A 26,098-nucleotide genomic window follows, 5' to 3' on the forward strand; every position below is an offset into this window, starting at 1 on the left:
CAAAAGGCATAGATTTATATTTCCTGTTCAACCACTGGCGAAGAGTTGTTGCACAAGTGTTGCAGCATATGTGTGGGACCCACATCTTGTCCTGATCTCCAGTTTTGCAGCCAAAATGAAGATGATATGCTTTCTTAACCATAGTGATTATACTGCACTTTTGTGATACCAAAGTCACTTCACCACAAACATAGCAGAAGTTATCTGCTTTGTTCACACACGTACGAGGCATCTCTGCTAACATTGGCAAAACAGAAATGTGTCCCTTTGCAAAATCAAACACTGACAAATAAGAGAGCACAACACTGTATGATTTCTAGAGCTGATATAGGGCAATTTGTTCAGCAGAAGGATGTAAGCCTAGTTATGATTGCATCATCCATGACTTTTAGGAATAACATGATGCAATTGATATCATGTATGATGCAAAACCAGGTTCAGAATGCATCATTCATTGTTTTGCTAAAAAAGCAAATACTTTCCAAACCCAGTCATAGATGTATTCATAGATCCAGTCAAAATGCATTTTAGTCATTTCTGGTTTAAGTTGAGATCAATTCCCTTAATAACTCACTTCTCCTACGCCATTCCCAAGTCAAAGGTCGTATATACTGATCCAGTAGCATATCTTTAAAACGAGAGGCAATCAACAATTTTAAGCATCATTTTCATTCTTAGTGACCCAGAATTAGTAAAGTTGGACCACATTTTGGATGTAGACCAGTGTTATCATTCAGACCTCACCAAGATCATTAATTAATATCTTGAATGTTTAATTTCCAAACCTTGTTATGGATCTGCATGTCACGTCAAATCGATAAGAGCTGCAACACGAAACTAATAATTCTACGCGCTCGTGATTTACCGGCGCTCAGGGACCCAAATAATATTTCTCATCTATTTTGGGTTCCCATTTGCCACTCAAGCGGATTCGAGCACCATCACGAAGGTAATGGGCTAATTCACATCAGCTCCCCCCCGCCCCCAGTGACATTGCTCACATCACACACCTGCGTTGCCATCTGACACACCTAGAGAAGGTGGGGGGTTGTTTTTGCCATCCTCATCACGCCGTCTCTCCCACTCGTGCACAACAACAACACCCGCCACTAAGTGGTGGTGAGATCACCACGGCGCCCGTGTCAGACCAGGTGTACTTTGAGGCCACGTGAAGTGTCGAGGGCTCGCTGACAGGAGATTATGGGACAGACCCAGCAGGTGCCATGGGTTGACTTAGATGACTGGCAGATACACCAGCTGTGCCACCTACTGTGCCAACTTGATACATTTTATCCACCCGGCGCTCCGCTCATTGTTGTGAGCGTCGCTCCTCTGCTGTCCGTTGTTGTTGGAGGGCGACTGCCTCCAACTTGACCAGTAGCGTCCTTCACGAGCCTCCTCCATCGGGGCGGATCTTGACACCGCCGGTACCAGCCTTCAGCAGGTCCACTCAGCTCTATGCACACACACCACCCCTGTCTCCCACGCACTAACCAAGCCACCTCTCTGTTACATACATCGGTACCCTGAAGCGAAGCACACGTGGAAAAAAATCCACCAGAATACCATGACATTGTATTGTTTATATCCACCGGTGGGTATAATCACGTACTTTTATATATTTTCCAACGGTTTTACTTAACTTGACTACTGTGTTTGTCGTGGTCAAATCTTGTAATCAAAATGTAGTCCACTTCCCGTTGTCCAATCAATTCCACATTTTGCACACGTACTCAGATTCGGTGGCAATGCACGCCTCTATCAAAATCGGCATCAATTAATTCGCTACTTTAAAGCAATTAATATTTTGTATGGACGCCTTATTATTTCTTTATATATTTGTGTAGGTAAAAAACGCCGCGGTCCCTAAACTCTAGAATCGCCTGCTCCGTGTGAACCAGTTACGGAAGTAATCAATCAATTCAAGTTCGCGCTGATGTGGGAACAGGAGCCGCATCATTGACGTACTTCTCGACCGCGAGTTAAACGAAGTTGTTAATAAAACCGTTGTTTAAAAAAAAACATAGTTTATTTAATTTACACCCATCTCGTACTTATGTGCGCTAGGGTGTGTGTGAGAATGATTGAGCCGTGGGTGAATGAGTGTGCCTGGGCAGGTGAACGCACGTGGGTGGGTATAGGAGGCTGGGCGCATGTTAGGACAATGTGAGTGGTGGTCGTCCCCCACCCCCTCGTGTATCGTGCTGGCTTTCATATGTGCTTGCCTCAACAGAATATTCAGGATAAAGCGGATGATCTTTGTCTTTGTGTGCGCTATATTTTCATCGGCTGCAGGAAAGCTGCCTGGCAGGTCCCTCCATATGAAAGCTCTTAGCCTTCTCTGCCGTAATTATGCCCTCCCTTCTCTACGCTTGCGATACGTGGAGCCCTTTGAATGAACTTCTGCGCCGGCTTGAAACAATCAGGCTGGCCTGCCTACGATCAATCCTGTATTTTGCCGGGACTGGCTTGTGTGAGCTCACAGTTTCTGGAAAGCTCTGGACACAGTACCAGCAGTCAACGTATTTGTCCGGAGAGACGGGGCTGAATGGGCGCGGCACGGACTGGATAGATGGGCTGATGCGGTACAGAAGGATGTGGAGGCTCGCGACGATGTCTACTGGACAGCAGGAGGCAGTCACTTGCTCCAGCTACAGAGAAGAACGGCGGAGCGACGTTTACAACAACGGGCAGAGGAGCCCCGGGATGATGATGATGATGGTGATACAGTCCACAATTTACCTCCGTAAGCGGACACGGTACACCCAAGCACGCCCCGCGATCTTCCCGTGAGCCATCCGCACTTCGCGCGGCCTCAAAGTGCACCCAGCCCGGCACAAGAGCTGTGGCGACAATCACGGTCAGCGGGGAAACCGGCGGTTGTGAGCGGGTGAGTGAGTGAGTGGGAGAGTGAGCGGGTGGGTGAGTGAGTGAGCGGGTGAGTGAGTGAGCGGGTGGGTGAGTGAGCGGGTGAGCGGGTGGGTGAGTGGATGGGTGAGTGAGTGGGTGAGTGAGCGGGTGAGCGAATGGGTGGGTGAGTGGGTGAGCGGATGAGTGGGTGGGTGAGCGAGTGAGTGGGTGAGCGGGTGAGCGAGTGGGTAAGTGAGTGAGCGGGTGTGTGAGTGGGTGAGCGAGTGAGTGGGTGAGCGGATGAGTGATCCGAGTGCGCACGCGTGGGATGAATAATGTGCACCTAGCTTGGCACAAGCGCCGCGGTGACGTCAACGCCATTGATCGGTGAGCGGCGTTTTGTTGTTCTGGGTGAATGTGCGGGGGGGGGGAGGTCTGCGTGGCTGTGCATTGGCGAGCGCGGATAGATTATTGTGCGTGGGCTACTAATGGGAGCGCGTGGCGAGTGTGTGGGTGTGAGCGTGCCTCCCTGTGGCCATCCGCACTTCGCCATCTCTCCGCTCTGTGGCAACAGAGACGGCGTGTGCGCGCTGGAGAGATAAGAGGGGGCGGGAGAGAGAGGGCAAGGGGTAGGAGGGGGAGAGAGAGAGGGAGAGGCAGAAGGGAACGAGAGACGGAGGAGGAGAGAGGAGCAGGGGAGGAAGAGAGAGACGGAGGAGGAGAGAGAGGGAGAGGGACAAGACATCTCCTCCCTGTTTCTCCACTCTCCCTCCCACGCAGCCAGCGTGTCCACATTGTATCCACCACAATCCACCTCCATATTTCCCTCCTCATTCATTCAGACACCCACATCATCCTCGTCATTCTGCTGTGTGTGTCCCCCCACACACCACCCCCCCACACCCCCGGGCCGTTCGCGACACAACGATGAAGACCCACGCTGGCTGCATGTGCGGGCGACGAGGCGAGACCAGGAGCCACATCGCCAGGTGGGAGACGAGGCGATGCCGGGTGTCGCGTGTGTCGTGTGTGATGCCTTCCATGGTCGCTCCACGACCTCGTTCAAGTCGTTCTCTCGCTGTGCCAGCAGGGAGCGAATCCACGGGTGCGTCTGGCGTATGGGATAGTCACGCGTGCACTGTATGTGACCGTGTATATCGTGTGCGCACATGCAAATACACACACACGTGTTTGTGTGTGTGCGTTTTGTGCGGGGAGCGGTGGCGCAGCGGTTAGCGCGCTGCGCTACGAACCTGGCGATCCGAGTTCGATTCCCGCTCACGGCCAACGCCGGTGACGATTATTTGCACCAGTCCCTTGACTCCCTAGATCGACTCGGCGTCGAATGAGTACCTGTAGCGCTGTATAAACATCGCCACTAGGGAGACAAAGGCGGCCGGGCATGGTGCTGACCATCCACTCCCTCGTGCGCCGTGCCGGCCTTCATCGGCGCTCGCTTACAGCACTTGCCCCAACAGTCTATTAAGGCTACATGGGGAATCTTTGTGTGGGGAGCGGTGGCGCAGTGGTTAGCGCAATCTATTACGAACGTGGTTAACCTGAGTTTAATTCCTGGCCACGGCTAATCTCAGTGGCGAGTGGTATCTGAATGTACCGGTCCTGGGATTCCCCTAGGTCGATCAAGGCTTTTTGAGTACCTGGTGTGGTGTGTACTCGTCAGCACTGGAGATACAAAGAGGGTCGGGCGTGGTGCTGGCCACCCACCCGCTCGCGTGCTCGCTAACAGCACTTGCCCCAACACTCGGTTAAGTCTATGGCGGGGATATGATAATCTAGTGTGTATATGCATACGCGTTTGTGCACATACTGGATATGTTACATTTGATACGTTGCTTTAAATATATGCAAATGAGCACACCGTTCACTCCGTCTTCCATCACGACCTATTTTACGTGGACGAACTTCAGTGACGTAATTCTGATTCTTTTCTGTAAGGGCGGGAAAGGTAACATTTGGTTACGAGTGGAATCGATTCTTAGAACTAGCGAAATTCACAAACTAAACTCTTTCAAATTGGTCACCAAGGAAATACAGCGGTAGAGTTTGATTGGTGTCACATATAGGACAGGTTCAGACTAAATCTCTTGCCTATATCCAGACAATAAATATATACGAACTCTGTCGTAAGTCGAGGCATTCTTAAGTGAAGCAACTGCGTGCTCTGGTTGATTAGAGTCGTGTGTGTTTGCCCATTATTGAAGCTTCAAACTGGCGTCGGAAATAACTGCGTTTGGATCGAGTCCTCAACATACAGAAACGAGTATTTCTTAAATAATTTAACCTACAGCACATTATTATACGTTAAAGTATGTGTGTTTTAGGAGCGATATTGTTTGTTCTTGCAATGACCCTATATACTGCGACCTAAAGTTCAATAGCTGGACAGGAGGCGCCATTGCTCTATACCAGGCCCGTGTTTCCACCAATGTCTACTCAGCCTTAAATGAGTACATTCCTTGAAGACACCAGTGTGTTGTCAGCCGCATCAGAAAATCATCAGGCTGATGAGAACATCTCCTTTATGAGTGGAACTTTAACGACAAGCCACAGCAGAGCGATTGTGGCCATGCGACCCGAACTATGGACCATACATTTAGTAAACAACTCAAGTCTGCACTTCTTCAATGGAGGTGGAATAGCAAAAACTACACGAACTCTCTCTCTCTCTCTTGAAGCCCTCTCCCAATGGATAGCAGCAGACCTCGACATTGACACCGAGCTCCCCAACATATTGTTGCCACCATACACAAGAGTGGAATAGAACGAGTACTTTGGAGTCCTGGTGAGCATCAATGAGCGTTTGGGAGATAAGGCTCATTGTGAGTCTGAACTTTAATAGGAGCTCGTTCTTAACAGGTGTCCTGCCCCCAGTCGATAAGGCTACACGGCGGATATGTGTAGCTGTGTGTGGAGGAGGCTCGTGAATGACGTTACTGGGCAGTTGGAGACAGTCACTTTCCAACAATAACTGAGGGCAGAGGAGCACCGGGTGGATAAAACACAGCAAGTTGGCACAGTATGGGGTACAGCTGGTGCAACTGCTAGTCATCTCCGTCAGCCAAACCATGGCACCTGGGTCTGTCCCGTGACCTGTTAGCGAGCCTTCGACACTTCACGTGGGCTCTAAGTGCACCTGGCCTGGCACAGGCGCCGTGGTGACATTGCCGTCACCTCGTGGCGAATGGCGGGTATTCGTGTTCTATAGTGTCCACCAGATTCCAGGTTGGAGCTGGGTCGTAACCGCTCTGCTAATCCACAGGGGGTGCGCACACTGTGGATTACGGCACTGTGCCGTGCAGTCATCCAGGGCGCTCCAATCCAGTCGTATGGATTGTCTCTCTTTACTTACTAAGCGTATTTAATTGCAACCTCGAGTTTCTGTTTCCCTAAACTTATAATTAAAATAAATTAAGTAAACGAAAACTAGCATGACCCACATTTTGTGTGCTCGCTAACTACACACAAACATCTATGCAGGATAAAGGAATCTCACTTGAATAATATATCTCCACCTAGATTTTATCTTCAAAACTATTTGCACTATCACTAGGTCCTTTCTCACAACGTGGTGTTACTATCACAGTATGAAGAAGCCAGTCATGTTTTACGAACATTTTGTTTGTGTTTCTGTGTGTGTGTTTGCCTTTTTGTATTTGTGACTGTGGGTGCATATTTTTTTGTTTGTTTATGTGTATGTACCCATAATACCATCAATAGGTCAAGGCTTTGGGCTATTCTTTATACTTTCAGGGTCCCTGACCCTCTGCCTACAACTATTAAGGACCTTCATGATGGTGGGCAGTCCTGAATAATCCTGCGTGGCTGGGAGTCAGAGCTGTTTCCTGTTCACCTTGAGGTGCAACAGGAATGTCATCTGGCCCCTACACTAGTTAACATGTTTTTGTTTCCACATTGTTCAAGAAACTTTCCATGGCTGCACTGGAGCAGCCCATCTGGCACAGGTAGGAACAACAGGTTCCACACTGCCCACCAAGGATTATTTGTCTGTCTGTCGTGCACGAATGCGCTGTCCAACCAAGTTCCTACCTGCCCACTCCAAAGGAACGTGTTGGGGAGCTGATCAATGCCTCGGTGTGGTCAAGGGATGGCTCCCTATTGCTCAAACATGTTATCTATGCTGATGATCTGGTAATTGCTGTTCACTCTGAGAAGGAGTTGGAAGTTATGGGCAAAGCACCTACCTGGGTATTTTATGTCATGATGGGGCATTTGTGGAAATCGTGGAGGAGTTTCCATACTTGGACAATGTGCTTATGCTATATCCAATCTATCAGCTTCATACAAAGTTCTGGGTCTTCTCACCCATGATTATGCATTATCTTCTCGATGCTTGTGAAACATTAACCCCTTCAAATGAATATCCGCACCAGTTTAAAACATTCAGACTGGCCTGTCTGCAATCCATTCTGGATTTCACCAGACTGGAGTGTGTGAGGAACTCGCAGAACCTTGACATATCTGGACACAGTCCAATCAGTGAGCGCCTCAGGCAACGCGAGTCTGCTTTGGGTCGGTCATGTAGCTCGCATATCCAACCACACCGCATGCCTAAGCAGCTTCAGTTTGGCTGGATAGAGGGGGCTAAAACATGGGGAGAAGATGGGCTTATGTGGTACAGAAGGATGTGGAGCTGATTGGATTTGTTGAGATCACCTTCTGTTGAGGAGGCTTGTAAAAAAAACGCTACTGTGCAATTGGAGGCAGTTGCCCTCCAACAACAGCAATGCTCACAAGTGGAGCACGAGGCGTCTAAAATACAGCAAGTTGGTACTGTAGGCAGCACATAACACCTGGGTGTGTCCCGTGACATCCTGCCAGCGAACCTTCGACACTTCACGTGGCCCTCTGCATTTAGCTTCGCACAAACGTCCTGGTGAAGTCATCGGCATTCATCAAAACTGATGCAGGGCTTCCCCTTTTATCAATTCCCCTTGATCACCATTGGGGAGATAAAGGCGGCCGGGCGTGATTCTGGCTTGCTAAGCTGCTCGCTAATGTCACAAAAGTGTATGCGGGGCTGTACGTGGGAGGATCTGTCAAATATTTTGTCTCTGAGCATGTGAGTGTGTAAGGTTGCTGATGACAACATGATTTTAATCATGCAGCTGGTTCAGCCTGTTGATTTAAGCTGCTCAAATGCCTGTTTGCTGAGCAATAGCAGTGCTTGAAGAAGAAAAAAACCCGGCACAAAACCACGCGACACACGCCAACGGATCACGTTACCACCGATCGTGTCGGTCGTCTCTGTGTTTCTGCTCAGCCGTTCCCATTGTACGGCGCGTGTCTATCAGCCTGCGCTGTCGCCTCCGCTCACGACCGACGGTGTCACCATTCACTGCCACCCACCCCACATCTCCCAAGGCGCCACTCGGGGCAGCGTTGCAAGTTCGAACGTTTGGTCCCTTTTTTTAACACGCTTTTATTTAACTCTGTCTGTTGTTGTTGTTGTCGTATCCTCAAATATTGTAACTCAATTTTAACCCACTTCCCAATGTGGTGTCGACTGCAAACTTGGTATACTTATGTCATTCTGATGACAATACTATATTCTATCATTAAAATAAAAAAAATATTTTTAAACCATGTTTTTTTATGTCTTATGTTTCGGCTTGGGTCTAATTGTCCACGCTCAACTGACGTTGGCTGTAATTGACCACGCACGGTCCCTTACGTTATGGCAAGCCTCAGGGCCACTTCCTGGAGTCGTGGAGTTCTGCCATTACTCGTACGGTACATTTCATTAAAGCGTGTTTAAAAAAAAAGTATTTTTAAATATTATTTATTTTGTCTCCATTGCGGTGAAAGTGGCGGCCTTATAGTGGCAGGTCACGAGATTCCATTATACGTTGCGTGCAGTGAAACGTGAATGTAAAATGATTGATTCTCATGCGGATTGATGTAAACGGTATGAGCGTAACAATGGCTGCGTTAAGGATTCTAATCTGTGTTACTTCTTTGTCGGGCATTGCATATTCAAAAACTGAGTTTTTAATTCACACATGCTCACGGTGTCTCCCTGTTCAAACGAGCTCATCGGGTGTTGCTCAACACCGTTGACAGAGTGGAGATTCCACATTTACATGGTGGGGGTCAGTGTATCGATAACATGGTTGTTGTTGGTTTTCCACAAAGTAGTACTTTTTTATCGACCCCCAAATGCATGATGAGTTCAGTCGAAATCGCATCCATTGTGGCTGTGAGTCACTATTCATAGTCACAGCGCAACTCGCTGTTGACTTGGCAATGTCATACTGTGCTCAAATTAGTGTTTGGTGGCTTAGAATTCCAAATTTTTATGCCAAGGGTAATGTAGATCCATGCGCGGACTGAGCAGGTAACATGAATAAATAAATCACAGTTCAGAAACTTACTTGCTGTACTTCCATCTACTGGCCACACCCCACCTCTCATCACTGCAGTACAGGGATAGGATGTCGAATGTGATGCATTCTGTTTAACAAAGTGAATGTGTTCATTGGCAAACATAACCCATAGCATTCTGTTGATTTACGATTTTTTCGACCGGGCTATAAAAGTGTCTGAAATACACACACTGGGATAATCACATTCGTCCAATCCATTTGCCGCTGACATCTCGGTAAAACAGTCTGCACCGGGGAGTGACTTGGCGGCAAAAATCAATGCCTCTGAGTTGTGTGGCTGTGCATGAAATATACAACGGCAGTCTCTTCCGAGTCCGAAATCACTGGACTTGGGAACAATAACTGCACAGGATGCTCCGGTCGCAGCACCGAGCGAGTCCACGGTTCGATTCCCACCAGAAGCCACGTCATGCGAACAAACTGGCGTCATGTTGTTTAACAATGTGTTTATGTGTTCGGGAAAACGCGCTCATGCCAATTACCTAATGCCTACTATAATCACCCAGGGATGTCCTTAACGCTCCTGACGTCAATCCACATCGAACAGCCCCCCTCATTAATAATCATGAGCAGGTGACGTCACTCCACATGGGGGGCCGAGGCGCCTCCTCCCCCCTCCTCGGCGTCAACTCACAACCATCACTACAAAGGCAGAACCCTCACGTTACGTGCTCTCCGTAACGCGATTGAGACGTCAAAGTAAAAGGAGGTCACGATGAACAAGAGATTATAACCTGAAACTTGCTTGCAAGTTTCAGATTTAATGCAAAGCACCCGTCCTTGGACGGGTAAAAGGCTCGTCACCCCAGATAAGGCCTGATCTCATTGGATGTCAGATGGGTTGAACCTCGTTAGTAATTGGGAGATTGCCTGGGATCACCAGGCGATGTAGGCTTGGCTGGCAAAGGTGGTTAGCAGATGGTGGGCACAGCAATAGATTATTACATTTATCTGTATGGAGCTTTTAATGAATGTATGTGTTGAACTTTTTTCGCACCGTACGTAGCTACCCGTGATAATCGGAGGTGCGGCTTGGTATCCCGTTTGCATGTGCGGTGTTTGTGGCTTTCCTTTCTAAAGGGCGTCACCATAATTGCAGCCTGATTTAAAGTGGCTGCTTAAAGACATTGTGATGTCATAATGCATGTGAGTAAGCCATCGGAATGCCGACCATGTCTAACACCAGTGGTGAGTGGTGTCTGAGCTGGCCCAGTGCCTCCCCTTTATCAACCCGCACTGACCGGCACGGTGAAGTAGAGTTCAATAACACCATGACTGACATTTAGGAGTGAACCTTGGAGTGAATTCACAAGTTGTGTCAAACATAAAAAAACTGTCCGTACCGTCTTCGAACGGAACCAAATCTTAGGATGAAACAATTGCAATTGATACCTATGTTTCCTGGAGCCACTGTTAAACAACTATTCGCTCACGAATCAACACATAGTTCTGATAAAAGCGAGTGCACCATCTGGTTTTGAAAGGGATTCGCTATTTTTCACTGCAACAGTGCGTTTGTTTCACCGAGCTCGCCGTTTTTCACCGCACCGTTGACCCCCCCCCCCGCTCATCATTTCAGCTTATCTGGCCGGGGAAATTCGACAGCAGCTGTCACCATTCACAATTGTGCGTAAGCGGCATCTAGGGTTACCTGGGAACGATACCTCTCTCCGACTTTCTCTCGTCGCCAAGTAAACGAAAACCGAACGTTATGAATCATACAACTCACCATGAATGTGCATGAGCCCGGTTTGCAAAGGGATACCCTCCCCCACCCCTTTTCCCTTCGCGTCCTCAACGACTCCCCTCGCCCCCACAGCCACCGAGCTGAGAATATATACTGGACTGTGCTGACGAGTCCTAACTCGGATGAAACCGGTGCCACAGCTGTCTATCACTGCACCGCTGCTGGTGTCAGTCGGATACATTTGCTCGGTCGGTCACACGTGCTCAAATTTATGTCGATGGTGATTGAATGCCAGAGGACCACTCGATGCACTTCTTCAGGAAATGCGGATGGGGTTTTGCTATTCACACGTTTCCGTGTCTCATTGGAACCTGTACTGGTGGAGACGTTTTTTTTCAATGGAAATAAAAGGCATCGCCTCATCCAATGTAATTCTACAGACGTAATCCAAGATTCCACTGGAGACTTTGCTCAACTTCACAGTATCTGTGACGACACCGTAGCCTTACTAATCGCCATCACGAATGAACAGCAAACCTGGAAATCGATGCACAAATTGTCGTGGCAATTGAGAGCACGTGACCTCGAGCTGACTGTGCAATGGCCAAACCCTTCTTCCATCCTGCACATGCTCAAGACACGTTGCAATCCACTCTTCATGATCGCGTCGACAATGCAAATCTGTCTTCTTGGTTCTTTCGGTAAAGTCACGTAGAAGGGAAATAATAAAATAATAAAAATAAAACAATAAAAGAATATATTATTTAGTCACGTAGAAGGGAAATAATAACATAATAAAAATAAAGCATAATAAAATAATATATAATAGCATAATAAAATAATATATTATTTTAAATAATATATTATTTTATTATGTTTTATTTTTATTATTTTATTATTTCCCTTCTACGTGACTTTACCGAAGGAACCAAGAAGATGAATCCCTGCAGTCACGAAAGCTTTAAATCGAAATTTAATGCAAATCTGCCCCGCTTGATTGTTGGACTTCTAAGTTGCCTCCCCAACCCTGCCGTCCAATTATTGGCATTCTCCGCAATATACCTGCACTTGGAAACCAACAATAACCTATGTATTATATTATTGGTTCTTTCGGTAGAGTCACGTAGAAGGGAAATAATAAAATAATGAAAATTAAACAATAAAATGGGAAAAAAGTGGCGTTTTTTTCAAAATTTCTTGCTGTGGTTTTCACACCTGGTGACGATTGCTTGTGTTGCAATCGAAACGTGGTGATAATTGTATTGTTTTATTTTTATTATTTTAATATTTCCCTTCTACGTGACTTTACCGAAAGAACCAAAAATATGAATCCCTGCAGTCACGAAAGCTTTAAATCGAAACGTATTTCTTTTTTAAAGCACCTTTCATATTGAAGTATCTCTCAAAGCGCTGTAAATAAAAAATGAAACTACACTCGTAAGTTTTGGTTGCTCTCTTTAAAATCCAGCTGGCAGTTCATGAATAGAAGAGACTCGATGTGTGTAGGGGACAGATGGGCACTGCACTTGAATTAATCTGGAGCATTAATATTTAAAGAGGCGTGTCTATTCAGGAAAGTGCAGACTAATAGCAATTGTCCCTGATGCCCTCCCCTCTCCCCCATCACTATGCATGAGTTTTCTCCGCGTGCTCCAGTTTCCTCCGAAACACGAATACATTGGCTGAAAACATCTTAATATGTACACGGCCGTAAAGCTTGGGCAATTGTTGGCAGGGTCGGCTCACCGCCCGGCTGCTGCCTTCCCCGCTTGTCAGCGGTTCCTCAGCGGTTGCGAAATTCAATTTGCATGAAAGACGACGCTATAAATATATAACTGAACGTTATTATTTCTATTCATGTTTTGTGGGAGGGTGGTGGGAGGCTGCAAGAGGAATTTGAACTGCGCACAGCTGGAACGTGAACAATCCACGGGTCGCTCGCGACTCGCCATCAATTATGCAGAGCACGACGTCTATCCCAGGGCAATGGCGAAGCACCAGTTCGAGCAACGGGGCTGGCCGTGTGAAAAACGGCGTGGCTATTTAACGAGCGGCAGAGATGCCCCGGTCGAAATTGCACGAGCTTACGAGGGGTGGGTTGACTTTGCGCAGCATCATCATCGTCACCGTCATTATATATGGGTATTATCACCTTTATTATCGACATCACTATCGTTATCGTCGTCATTATCAAATGGATGATTTTTGGAATCGAGCCAGCGTAATTATCATCATCATCATCATCCAGCTGATCACCACTATCATCGTCCTAAAATATTATTTTATAATTATTATCATCATCACCAAAGACAAAGATCCCCCGTATAGCCTGAACAGACTGTAGAAGCAAGTGCTGTTTGCGAGCACCTTTGAAGGCCAGAACGGTACACGAGGGGGTGGGTGGCCAGCACCACGCCCGACCGCTTTTGTCTCCCCAGTGGCGATGTTTACACATCGCACCAGGTACTCATTTGAGGCTGAGTCCATCTAGGGGAGGCCCAGCATCGGTTAAAATAATTGTCACTGGTGTTGGCCGTGAGCAGGAATCGAAGCCGGGTTGACGGGTTCATAGTGCAGCGTGCTAACCGCTACACCACCGCTCATCATCACCACCACCACCAACATAAGCATCAACAATCTGCATAATCAACAATCCTTAGCATTATCATCTTCGCCTTGGTCACCATTTTCACCATCATCACCAAAACCTTTATTGTCTATCTGATACCAATAACACTAGCCCCACTTTGTTGAAAGTCAGCATTGTTCTAATGGATAGACTGCTTTCTACCATAGGACTGTGGAATTTCCACCCACATTCAGATTAGACCTGAATCATTCACACATGTTTATAGTGATTACATATGTACTTCTAAATTACAAGTGTAAATTATTATTAGTTTGGAGAAGTGTGATATGCTGTTGACAACATTCAATCTGGCATGAATAATGTATCAGCATTGACTGTCGCTGGCATTCTTTAGCGTTGCCTTGAGGGTTCTTCACGCGATTGTCCACAACACGCCAGCAGAGCAGTCGGTCGCCTGGGCGACCGGTGACCCGACTGAGACCCGTCAACTCACTACACCTGAGAACACCGTTTAATCACAGGTGGCGGAGACCTGGACATTGCCTGTTTACATGTTAGTTAAACAGTCACACTTTATTGGTTTAAATTTTCCATAACTTAATTGTAATTGTGCTGTGGTCAGTCTAAAACTAATCTGCCCGAGCTGACTCACGCTACAGGGAATGCATTATGACACCTTGATTTATATTCGTGCGGTGTTTGTTTTTATTTTCCTGTAACACAGTTGCTTTTGGCTGAGATTTCTATTTGCTTCATCTCTGTATTTATTTTACTTATTTTGCTTTTGGAATTTCGTTGATCAAGGTCACTATTGAAAATCCTCACCGCTTGAGTCCTGCATGTATCAAACTAGATTAGAAGCTTTCGTGACTGCAATAAGTACGCTTTGTTTAACACGTAGGCTTTCGCGACCAATATTGTTCATAATCAACGATTTTTGGGTTTAGATCGCGTTATTTATAAATGTGTCGTAACCCTCCACCACCCGACACGGCCAATCAGTAAAAAAAATGTCACGTTGACAAAAGACAAATAGTTCACTGCTTAAGCCCACCGGTGTGTTGAAGCGTGAAACCACAACATTTACAATTTGAGTACGACGTTTCGCTGGTAATTGCATCCAGCATCATCGGGCAATTCGCCAGAAACGTCGTACTCAAATTGTAAATGTTGTGGTTTCACGCTTCAACACACCGGTGGGCTTAAGCAGTGAACTATTTGTCTTTTGTCAACGTGACACTTTTTTTTTTACTGATTGGCCGTGTCGGGTGGTGGAGGGTTACGACACATTTATAAATAACGCGATCTAAACCCAAAAATCGTTGATTATGAAGTACGCTTTGGTTCTTTCGTTAAAGTCGCGTAGAAAATAAAATCTAATAATAATAGAATACGACGTTTCGGTTGCAACACAAGCAACCATCATCAGGTAAAGTGAATGATAAAACACAGACACGGAAACAGCATAGGCAGACACACATGCAGAGAGAGACGCACACAAAGACCTTGGTGTGTGTCTCGCTCTGTGTCTTTGTGTGTGTCTCTCTCTGCATGTGTGTCTGCCTATGCTGTTCCTGTATGTATGTACGTTGAACTTCTTTTGCACCATACGTTGCCAACCGTGATAACAAAACAAAATTAACTTGACACTTGAAGCCAGGATCTCAGTGGTTTGACTCAGTATGTCTGAAATGGGCCATTATGAACCCTCCGAGGCATCTAGCCATGTCTGCTGAATCAATCGGCATCCAGTCATATAATTTGCTTGTTTATTGAAATGGCAAAAAATCCTAACGCAGGACCCTCATGAAAATGTTTTGAGACTTGGTGAGGCTTTCCGGGGTAAATACATGCTATTACTTGTATGAATATTACTGACACTGTTATCCTTAACTTGCGCGTCTGTGCTCATTCTCCTGCCAGGTTCATGAACAGGCGAGCCCCTGCGAAAGAGCGGTACCGGCCGACAGATTACGAGCATGCAGCGAACTGCGTGACACATGCCGTACGTATGGAGCTGTGGACACAACGCGGCCTCACTGCCCAGCAACTGACGAAATGTCTCGTGTCCAGTGTTAACATCCATTTTGAAAGTGAACTCCGCATTGAAAAATAATTGCTTTTGACCTGGGGCAATGACGAAGCGAGTAGACCCACAGCCGCGATGTTCAACCCACGTCGGTCGCCTGAGTGATTTGAGTGCTCTAGGTACTACGCCACTCAGCCAGACATAACATCCGCACTCACAAACCACGAGTCTCGACACTCTGTTTCGGGAGGGTCCCGCTACTGGGATCTGTGGCCAATTCCATGAATGAACGACGGTTTGTTGTATACGCAGGCTCACCCGTTTACAGTTACCCGCTAAAATAACGAGGAGCTAAAGTGATAACGGCTTTGTGATTCAAAAGCCTCCCACACGTCTCGCACCAATCGCAAACAGCTCGTTAAATGCTTGGAACGCTCCCCTGATAACAATTTGTCCAGCACAGCCTGCGCAAGTCCTGTGTGTGCACTCACCTGTCGAGAAGCTGTCACGAGGTTCATCAGAAACCAGTGGGGTGTCTATGGATCGTCCTGTTAAACAACCTTGGCGAGCGCTGCGGTTAGAGTGCTCGACTCACCATCGGTAGTCTACGGGGTTCAAATCACGGCCGTAGGTCGACTCGATCCATCGTGTCGACGGGGTGGATGAAACGCAAGACAAGGCCGCCCTGCGCTGGTGGTCCACCCGGGGTCGATAGAGAAAACTGGCCCGCTGCCGCAGCAACGTGAAATTTGAACCACTGGCTAAAGGTTGCCGATACTGATGCGTTCCGGTGCACTGCCCCTTTTGAGCAGAAGGTCGCTTCTACGAGGTTGACCCCCAGTATTGTCGTTTTGCTTCGGCGAGCAAGGATTAATTTCCCACCCAAAACCCACGAGCCACAACGGATGTTCTGTTCGCTCAGTGCTGCCAATTGAGTGCATCGAGTGCACAGCTTGAATGGCCAGCCGTGAAGATTTCTTTGTGTACACAATTTGTGCGACAGTGCCCATAGTAGGCTAACTTTTATCCCTCTCTGCTCCAGTATTCGCTGATTTTTTTTTACATTTGTTTAAATTTCATTTTACCAGGTAAAGCTCACTGAGCTATACAGAGACTCCACTACTTACAAACGAGTTAGGTTCCAGAGTTCTGCTCGTACGTCGATTTGGTCGTCAATCCAACTTTACTCCTGTCGATTTCAAACATGTTGTATGGCATGTACACAAACCACGGGGAATGGCTTTAACAGTTGTATAATCTCCTGTAGATGCCACTGGTTCTTCATGTTCTGCAGATGTAGATTCCACTGGTTATTTATGTTCTGCAGATGTAGATGCCACTGGTTCTTCATGTGGCATCTACATGACATACGGACAGGTTTGTTCGTATCTCTGAAAGTTCTTAAGTCGACTGTTCGTGAGTAGAAGAGTCTCTATATAGCTGTTTTTAAAAAGCGTCCTGGCCGAGCTCAATAAAGTTGCTTATCATTTGGAAATATATAGCAACCGAACGCTCTAAACGCACGTTGATTCTAAATGTGGAGGGAAAACCTGGAGGACCCAGAGAAAAATCCACGCGACCACGGGGAGAACATGCAAACTCCAAGTATACAGGCCTCGGAGTCAGAATCGAACCCACGACTTCCTGTACACCAGGCAAGGTAGTTAACATATCGTCACCCGGGCACGCTATTTGGGTCACCCAGCACACAGACAGCACCCCCTACATGCACGCACATCTGAAATGAGTGGTGAGGAAATCACAACCAGTCATGAGTTTCACAGATAGTTTTATTCCTACCCATGACATATAGACATTCATTACAAATTGATTGAGTGACTCAAGCAGATGTTAACACGAAACATAAAATAATCCTGAGTCTTGTTGTGGAGAATTGAAACAACAAAATAGCTAAGCAGACAATTCACTCCCCGTCCCATACCTCTCCCCCCCGCCGCGTGAAGAATAACATTATCTTGTTACACGTCTCATCAGCCACACCGCATCCTGGGGAGTGCATCATGTCAGGGGCATTGGTTCAATGGAAGCGAACTCTGAACCGGTTTTGACATCCGCTGTCAAAACAGACTTGCTTGAACCACTTCCCATGAGCTTCCAGATTGCTTATTACATGGACACGCAGCAGCTCAATGGCATTGGTGCAGGCGAGTCGAGATTGTAGTCGTGTTCTGAAGTGGATAGAAATTTAAATCTTCTTCAAACTATGAAAAAAAAAATCGTACCCCCTATGTTTTTTTTTATTTGTGCCCCATCAAAACAAATACAGGCCACAGGTTGATTGGTTTCACTCAAAGGGCAGGCTCAGACGAAAGTTCTGTAATAGCTTCAAGTCGTGTGGTGGGCACAGACGTGTATACGATCCCCATCGCCGGTGAACAAGCGTAACTTGTCTCCGACGGACACGAAAAGCCAATAGAAAGTGGGCGAATCAAGTCGGGTGACGAGCACGTCTGGCGATTGCGCTATTCCCACTAGGCTATCGCTCGCAGAGACCCCCACGCCTTACAGACACTTGTTTGCGCAAGAGCGCAGAAGCGCGGTCACCACATCTACGCCTCTATATGAGGAACGAAACGGATGGACTTCTCCACAAATCTGGCTGTCGCCTGATGAAGCTAGCTGTGATTACTGGCGAAACGTCGTACTCAGATTGTAAATGTAGTGGCTTGGCTCTCCAACACACCGGTGTGCTGTGCTAGTGACGAATTGGCCACGTTCTGTTTACGTGCCAACCCTTACCAGTTGACTGTGTCGGGTGGTGGCGGGTTTAACGCCACATATATTTACATGATCTAACCCAAAAGAACCTCTACTATGGATGATGTTGATCACGACAGCCTGCCATGTGCTAAACTCACTTGTAGCCTGCCGGCAGGGGGTGGGTGGTGGGTTGGAGGCGATGTTACGATGTGGTTTAACCATAGCAAGTACATATTTAGGGCGATGTTTCGAAGTCTGGCAAATTAGGGGACCTCGCCACCGGCATCCTCCTCCGGGCCTCCTCGTCTGCGAACGACGCCGCGGGATCTCTGACGTCCACCGTGAAGCAGACGGTCCGCGTATTGGCTGGCGGACACATCCGCAACGTTAACCAGGGCGGCCGCTTGCCTCTTAAACCGCATACCTCTGCAACAAACGACAAAGACGCTACCACACGACCTTTTTTTACATGATATGTGTGTAAAGAGGTTGATCCGTATCTGTATACCATTTATACAGCGTGGAGAGAGGATCTGCGGTTGGCTACGTATGGCGCGACAGAGGTTCAACGTACATACCGTTCGTATATTTTAAAGAAAATCGACATCGCTTTTTTGCTCTAGCCACTTTAGAAGTGGTGCGTTCCGCGTTCTGCGAGCGAGTAAGTGAGAGAGTGGCGATTGGCAGACACGAGGAGGAGATTTGTGCTCTGTGACTGCCGCCGTTGTTTTCCGTGCGCATTAATTCAGCCGTTTGTGTGTGGTGGACAAAGGAGGCGGGGGGGAGGGCAGGAAAGAGAATTCTTTTACGGGAAAAAGGGGGGCGGCGGGGGGGGGGGCGACGTGATGGGAAAGCGGTGGCCTCGGCAAACTCTGGCTTCAAAAGCCATCGCCCACCCAGCTCCCACCACCGCCAGCAAACGCATTGAGCAAAGTTGATGACTGTGCTCAGCCCAGCGGTGGTCAATAGATCCTGAACAATACACGTACAGTCCGTCCTTTGGCTATTCCAAATGTGCGCGCGTCTGTGTGTGTGTGTGTGCGTGCATGTGTTTGCGTGTTTTGTGTGTGTGTGTGTGCGTGCATGTGTTTGCGTGTTTTGTGTGTGTGTGTTCATGTATGCATGCGCTGCACTACGGACTTGGCTGCTTGAGTTCGATTCCCGCTTACGGCCAACAGCGGTAACAATGACTGAACCGCTCCTGGGCCTACCCCTAGGTCTACTCAGCCTAAAATGAGTATCTGGTGCAGTGTGCAAACATCGGGCGTGTTTCTGGCCACACCAACCCCCATGTGTGCCATGCCATCATTCATAGGTGCCCACTAACAGCACTTGCCCCAACAGTCTGTTAAGGCTATACATGTGATCTCTGTCTTTGTTTTGTACATGTGTGTGTCCTCAGATGAACATCTGTTTGGCTAATTTAGGACAAAAAGATTAGCTAGAGTCATTAGCCCGAGTGGATGGCTACCCAGCTGACAATTAAAGGCACTATTGAACAACAATATATAAATACACATGACATTGAAGACACTATGAACATGTTTAAAGATTCACTCAACTACACAATAAATCACCAAACCTTCCATTCACCTACCCACTCAACCACTCACTCATCCAACTCTCCACTTACCCACCCATTCACATGCACAAATACGCACGCACACGCTCACACGCACACGTACGTACCTATGCATATGTGCGTGTATCAATATACAAAGACGAAGACACACCACGATCACTTATGAATCCAGGATGGCACAAGAGGGCGTGATGCTCAATGAGAATATTATGTAAAGGCATTTTACAAGCACCAAGTAGACCATGCCCGCAGCCGAGAACTCAGCCAAACCGGTTTTGTCGCTCCTGACAAAGGGTTTGCGGTTACACCGCAAGTATGCGCACTGACATTTCGTTTCGTGACCAGACTCGCACTTGTCTCAGAGAGTGATGCCACCTCTGAGACACAAACCACCGGGACAGCATGTGAAGTTGAAGAATAATATCTCGCAATACCGGAGGAGGGGAGAACTGCATGTGAATTCATTGTCTTCAGCAATGTGGTGGTGGTGGTATTATTATTATGCAACTCACAAACACCGGGACTTTTAGTGTCCCCGGAAGACTTCACAGATTTCCCAGGAGAGCATCTGCCCCGACAAGAGGGATGATCCTGGTTAATCCAGGACAGGTGGAAAACCCTACTGCAAAAAAGATAAAGATCCCCCGTATAGCCTGCAACAGACTGTTGGGGCAAGTGCTGTTAGCGAGCACCTATGAAAGCCAGCATGGCACACGAGGGGGTGGGTGGCCAACACCACTCCTGGCCGCTTCTGTCTCCCTTGTGGCAATGTTTAACACGTAGCATTAGGTACTCAATTGAGGCTGAGTCGACCTAGGGGAGGCCCAGGACCGGTTCAGATAATCGTCACCGGTGTTGGCCGTGCGTGGGAATTCATAGAACGTCGCGTGAATCGCTACACTACCCCACCCCACCCTACCGCACACGTTTATCCATACAGACGCCTTTTGTTTAGGTTTCATTTCCCCACAGGTAAAACCCCAGCGGGCAACAATTGTGAATTTTTGATGGGGACCTGGTTACATAAACCTGGTTACAGCAGCAACAACAAAAGGACAAGAATAAAACAATCCCCCCCTAAAAAAACTGTACCACGGTCATGTTCCAAATGTCAAGGTCGTGCTGTTCTGGGTAATTGCTGTGAGCGATGCTCATTTAAAGTTGAATCCGACTTTGGGAAGGTTTGGGCACAGCGCCAGTGTTAGCCACGGTCGGCAAATTGAACTCGGCAAGTGAACCCAATTGAACTCTGGTTCCCGTCGAGCACTGCAAGAACCACGAGACTGCCGCTCGCCCCCGAGGAGCAACGCACGCACGGTTCTACACAGACGCAGAGATCCCCCTTCGCGCCTTATAGACCATCATTATGTATGTTGATTAAGTGAATAACCCAACCAATCAGGTATCCTTTGATTTTTTTTATGAATACATTAACCCCCCCCCACCCTATCGTCTTCGCACCCGATTGGCTCACGTGATGATGTCACGTTGATCTCTCTATTTAAGACCGAAACAAGAGGAGGCTTTCTCCACAAATGTGGCTGTCGCATGATGATGCTAGTTGTAATTACCGGCGAAACGTCGTACTCCAATTGTAAATGTTGTGGGTTTACTCTCCAACACAGCGGTGTGCTGAAGTAGTAACTAATTGGCATGTTTTGTTTAGGCGACAAACCTTACCAATTGGCTGTGTCGGGTAGTGGCGGGTTTAACGACACATTTATATTTACGCAATCTAATGCTTAAAAAACCTCTTATGGATAATGTTGGTCGTGAAAGCCTACTACTCCGTGTTCAACTTATAGACCACGTGGGCCAGCGATCAATTGCAGCCGGAGCTGTCCCAAGGCTGGCGCTGTGGCTGAAATGTTGCACGAGAAATTATGCCAAGATTCGGGCTTCAGCATTTGTACACACACATACTCTCCCATTTCTATTTTTTTTACAAACGATAAAGACAAAAATACCCTGGATATCCATAACAGACTGTTTGGGAAAGTCTTATGAGTGAGCACCTATGAAGGTGGGCAAAGTGTGGTTGGTGCAGAGCAGGGGTCCTCAAACTTTTTAAACAGGGGGCCAGTTCACTGTCCCTCAGACCGTTGGAGGGCCGGGCTATAGTTAAAAAAAACCTATGAACAAATTCCTATGCACACTGCATATATCTTATTTTGAAGTAAAGAAACAAAACGGGAACAAATACAATATTTAAAATGAAGAACAAGTAAAGTTAAATCAACAAACTTGCCAGTATTTCAATGGGAACTATGGGCCTGCTTTTGGCTAATGAGATGGTCAATGTCTGGTTCCATATTTGTCACTGCTAGTCGTAACAAGTAATGCAAGTGTGCATCCGTTAGTCTAGATCTGGTTGGAGATTTCAAATGTTTCATTCTGGAAAAAGTCTGTTCACAGACATAAGTGCTGCCAAAGATGGTTGCCATTTTGAGTGCATGGTTCCTGAGATGAGGATATGTCTCAGAGGAGAGAGATGCATAGAAATTATGAAGGCTGCTTGACTTGAATGCGTCTTTCAGAGAGTCACAATTCTGCAGTTCAGCCAGTTCCATTTGGTAAATTGTATCCACATTTTCAATGTCAATAGAAAATGGGTTACGGAAAAGCTGTATGTCCTGTTCATGGAGATGAAGCTCTTTAAATCTAAATTGGAACTCCTTTTGCAATTTTTTCAGTGAATCCACACATGTTTTGTTTGGGAATGCAACCAATGGTTTTTCCGCTAACAAATTTTGAGTTGTGGGGAGATGGCAGAAGTTTTCCTCCTTCACTTGTTTGATGAGGAGGCCTAATTTTACTTCAAATGCTTTGACATGTGATTGCATATCACAGATGAGCTTCCCCTTTCCTTGAAGTTGCACATTGAAACTGTTGAGTAGATCTGTTACATCTGTCAGAAAGGCAAGGTGCCATTTCCATTCTGCATCATTGAGCTCTGGTACTTCTTTGTTTTTTGAAAGCAGAAAAGCTGTAATCGGTGGAAGTAAGTCATAGAAACGTTTCAAAACTCTCCCACGACTCAGTCAACGTACTTCTGTGTGGTACAGAACATCTTCATAGTCAACATTAAGCTCAGACAGAAATTCCTGAAATTGTCTGTGGTTTAGTGCATGAGCTCTAATGAATTTCGATTTAAAGCTTTCGTGACTGCAGGGATTCATCTTCTTGGTTCTCTCGGTAAAGTCACGTAGAAGGGAAGTAATAAAATAATAAAAATAAAACATAATAAAATAATTCTCACGACGTTTCGGCCACAACGCAAGCAGCCGTCCTCAGGTGAAAACCAGGTCTGTCGAGACGACAGTGTCTGTATTACTTCCCTTCTACGTAGCTCTAATGAAGTTAACACAAGATACCACAATTTTCATAACAGAGTCCCACTTCAGTGATTTACTGCACAGCGCTTGTTGGTGGATGAGGCAGTGTATGGCTATTGGATGAAAATGGTTATGTTTGTCCATCTCTTGGTTAATGCGAGCAACTACTCCTTTCTTAGACCCAACCATGCTAGGAGCACCATCAGTTGTCACACTGGCTAGTTTAGCCCAGTTCAGCTCCAAACCATTCACAGTTGGGCAAACCTTTTCATAAATATCCTCTCCTGTAGTTGTCCCTTTGATGCTTTGCAGTGCAGCAAGCTCTTCTGTGACTTCGAAATAGTAATTCGTCCCACGAATAAAAATTAGAAATTGTGCAGAATCACGAACATCATTGCTTTCGTCGAGTGCCAAGGAAAAATAGTAAAGTTTTTTTGTGGAGTTTTGCAAATGCTGATGCAATTGTCTCCCATTTCTTCAATCCTCCGTGTAATTGTAGGTCCTGAAAGACTCACTGTACTAAATAAATCGGCCTCCTCTGGACACATCTCTTTGGCAACAGAAAGAAGGCATTCTTTAACAAATTCTCCCTCCACGAATGGTCTGCCAGTGCACGCTATTAGCTTGGCAACTTGAAAACTTGCTCGCAGTGATGAAATATTTAGCTGCTTCTGCTTCACAAAAGTATTTTGCAGAGTTGTTAATGTATTTTTCAGTTTTAATATTTTATCTTTTCTCACTTCTCCGACCAAACAATCATATTTATCTTCATGTTGAGTTTCATAGTGTCGACGTAAATTGTATTCTTTGAACACAGACACTCTATTCTGGCATATCAGACACACAGCTCTTTCCTTGTACTGCATGAAAAAGTAATCATAAGTCCACTGTTCTTTGAATATCCTACACTCCAAGTCAATTTTTCTCTTTCTTGACTCCGCTTTTACCCCAGGCTCACACTGGTGCGGGTGCCATTAAAAAGTTAATTACACCTGCAGTTTTGTTCACAGCGCAGCCGGCCCCTCCCACATGCCCTGGCTTCCTCTGAGTCCTGGGAGGTGGGAGTAGTAGTCCGGCTGCGCAGTTCAGTTCCTCCTATCGCCTGAAGCTTGATTGTGGCCGGACTACAATTCCCATGATCCAGCGCTTCAGCCGGCCAGCCAATCGGCGGCGGCCGCCCCCTCTCCCTCTTCCACCAATGACCGTCCTTCTCATGTAGAAAAAAAGTAACAGACAGGCAGCGGCGGCAAAAACACCCGGCGGGCCGGATAAATGTTCTCGGCGGGCCGCATGTGGCCCGCGGGCCGTAGTTTGAGGACCCCTGGTGTAGAGTGTGCAGCCGGTGCAACTGCACCTGGGCAGTGAACAGGTGGGGAAGGGGATGGGGAGCTCATGAGACTGCTCGCAAGTCCCGTTTCATTTGTCGCACAAAGACACCACACTCCAACCGCGTGACGCCACGGCTCGTTACGGCCCTTGAGTTCCCTCGCGTTATAATCGGAGAGGCGAACGACTTTTAAACCACGGCCGTTCGAGCAATCGGCGGCGCAAGACGATGTTTGTGTGCGCTGAGCCGAGCCGGCCGTTCCGTGCGTGTCGCTCGTGTTTGTGCCGCTCGCAGCTGTGGATTCTCCCGAGCACCCTGGGAAGTCTGTTGCTGCACAGGCGCGCCGCCGGGCCCCTGGAGGGCGTCACGGCCTGCGTGTACGGCCTGGGCCTTTGCGCGCTCTTCACCGTCTCCACGCTCTTCCACACCATCTCATGGAGGAAGAGCCACCTGCAGTGAGAGCCCGGCGGGGTGCACTCGCCATGTCTCTCTCCGTCTCTCTCTCCGTCTCACTCGCTGTCTCACTCGCCATGTCTCTCTCCGTCTCTCCCTCCGTCTCCCTCGCCGTCCCACTCGCTCTATCTCTCTCATGAGGCTCTCCTGGGCCAATAGTTGGCATTATAATCAATAACATAATTGGCTTTGATTCATCCTTCACTAGTCGGGTTGGTGTTATGGTCTACACAATTTCTTATTGGGGATTACGCGCAGGGAACGTCGCCCCCCTAGTGCCAGTCTAATGCCCACATGTAGGCCAGGCTCCGAGTAACCAGGTCCACTGGGCATGCCCTCAGAGTGCGTGTCCAGCACTCTGAGACGACATCAAATGACGAAGCTATTTCATTATGGCGATAATGATGACAATGGTACTGATGACGATGGTAATTGTGATGGTAATGATAATGACGATGGTAATGATAATTGTGATGGTAATGGTAACGATGCTAATTTGTGATGGTAATAATGACAATGGTAATTATGACAATGGTAATGATGATAACGACGACAATCGTAATGATAATGGTAATGATGACGATGGTACTGATGCCGATGGTAATTGTGACATTGGTAGCGTTGACGGTGGTCATTGTGATGGTAATGATGATGACGATGGTAATGATAATGATGGTAATTTGTGATGGTAATGATGACAATGGTAACGACGACAATGGTAATGATGATGGTAATGATGACTATGGTAATGATGATGGTAATGATGACAATGGTAACGACGACAATGGTAATGATGATGGTAATGACGATGGTAATGACGATGGTAATGATGATGGTAATGATGACGATGGCTGCCTTCCCACACAGGCGAGTGGAGCAGTGCTTCCACATGTGCGACCGGGTCACCATTTACTTCTTCATCGCCGCCTCGTACGCGCCCTGGTAAGGAGTCCTCCGCTTCTCCCCCTTCGCTGTTCTCTCCTTGCTCCGCCCCGCACGATCCCTCGGTCCCTCGTGTGGGGCGATCGAGGAATGGGGAGATCCGATTTATGTAAGCTGCTCGATCACCCTGCCGATCATCGGTTTGTCGACCCGACTA

The 26,098-nt window shown here is 47.2% G+C and overlaps 1 protein-coding gene across 4 annotated transcripts in view; it reads left to right on the forward strand.

Moving 5' to 3' along the window:
* The first annotated feature begins 2,828 nt into the window (after window positions 1-2,828).
* The window catches only part of LOC144934761 (monocyte to macrophage differentiation factor 2-like), a 33,272-nt gene continuing 10,002 nt past the window's right edge, over window positions 2,829-26,098 (forward strand). The window contains exons 1-5 of one of the 4 annotated variants that reach the window (XM_078860895.1): window positions 2,829-2,890; window positions 3,784-3,839; window positions 15,476-15,557; window positions 24,841-25,001; window positions 25,867-25,941. In XM_078860895.1, coding sequence (XP_078717021.1) covers window positions 3,799-3,839; window positions 15,476-15,557; window positions 24,841-25,001; window positions 25,867-25,941 — 359 coding nt within the window. In that variant the 5' untranslated portion in view covers window positions 2,829-2,890; window positions 3,784-3,798. Of the gene's footprint in view, window positions 2,891-3,120; window positions 3,238-3,310; window positions 3,840-3,873; window positions 3,956-15,475; window positions 15,558-24,840; window positions 25,002-25,866; window positions 25,942-26,098 lie in introns of those variants that run through there. The other 3 variants (XM_078860903.1, XM_078860886.1, XM_078860912.1) reach the window with 3 other exon arrangements.

This window comes from Lampetra fluviatilis, chromosome 1 (assembly GCF_964198595.1).
Source record: "Lampetra fluviatilis chromosome 1, kcLamFluv1.1, whole genome shotgun sequence".
NCBI classification, from domain to species: Eukaryota; Metazoa; Chordata; class Hyperoartia; order Petromyzontiformes; family Petromyzontidae; genus Lampetra; species Lampetra fluviatilis.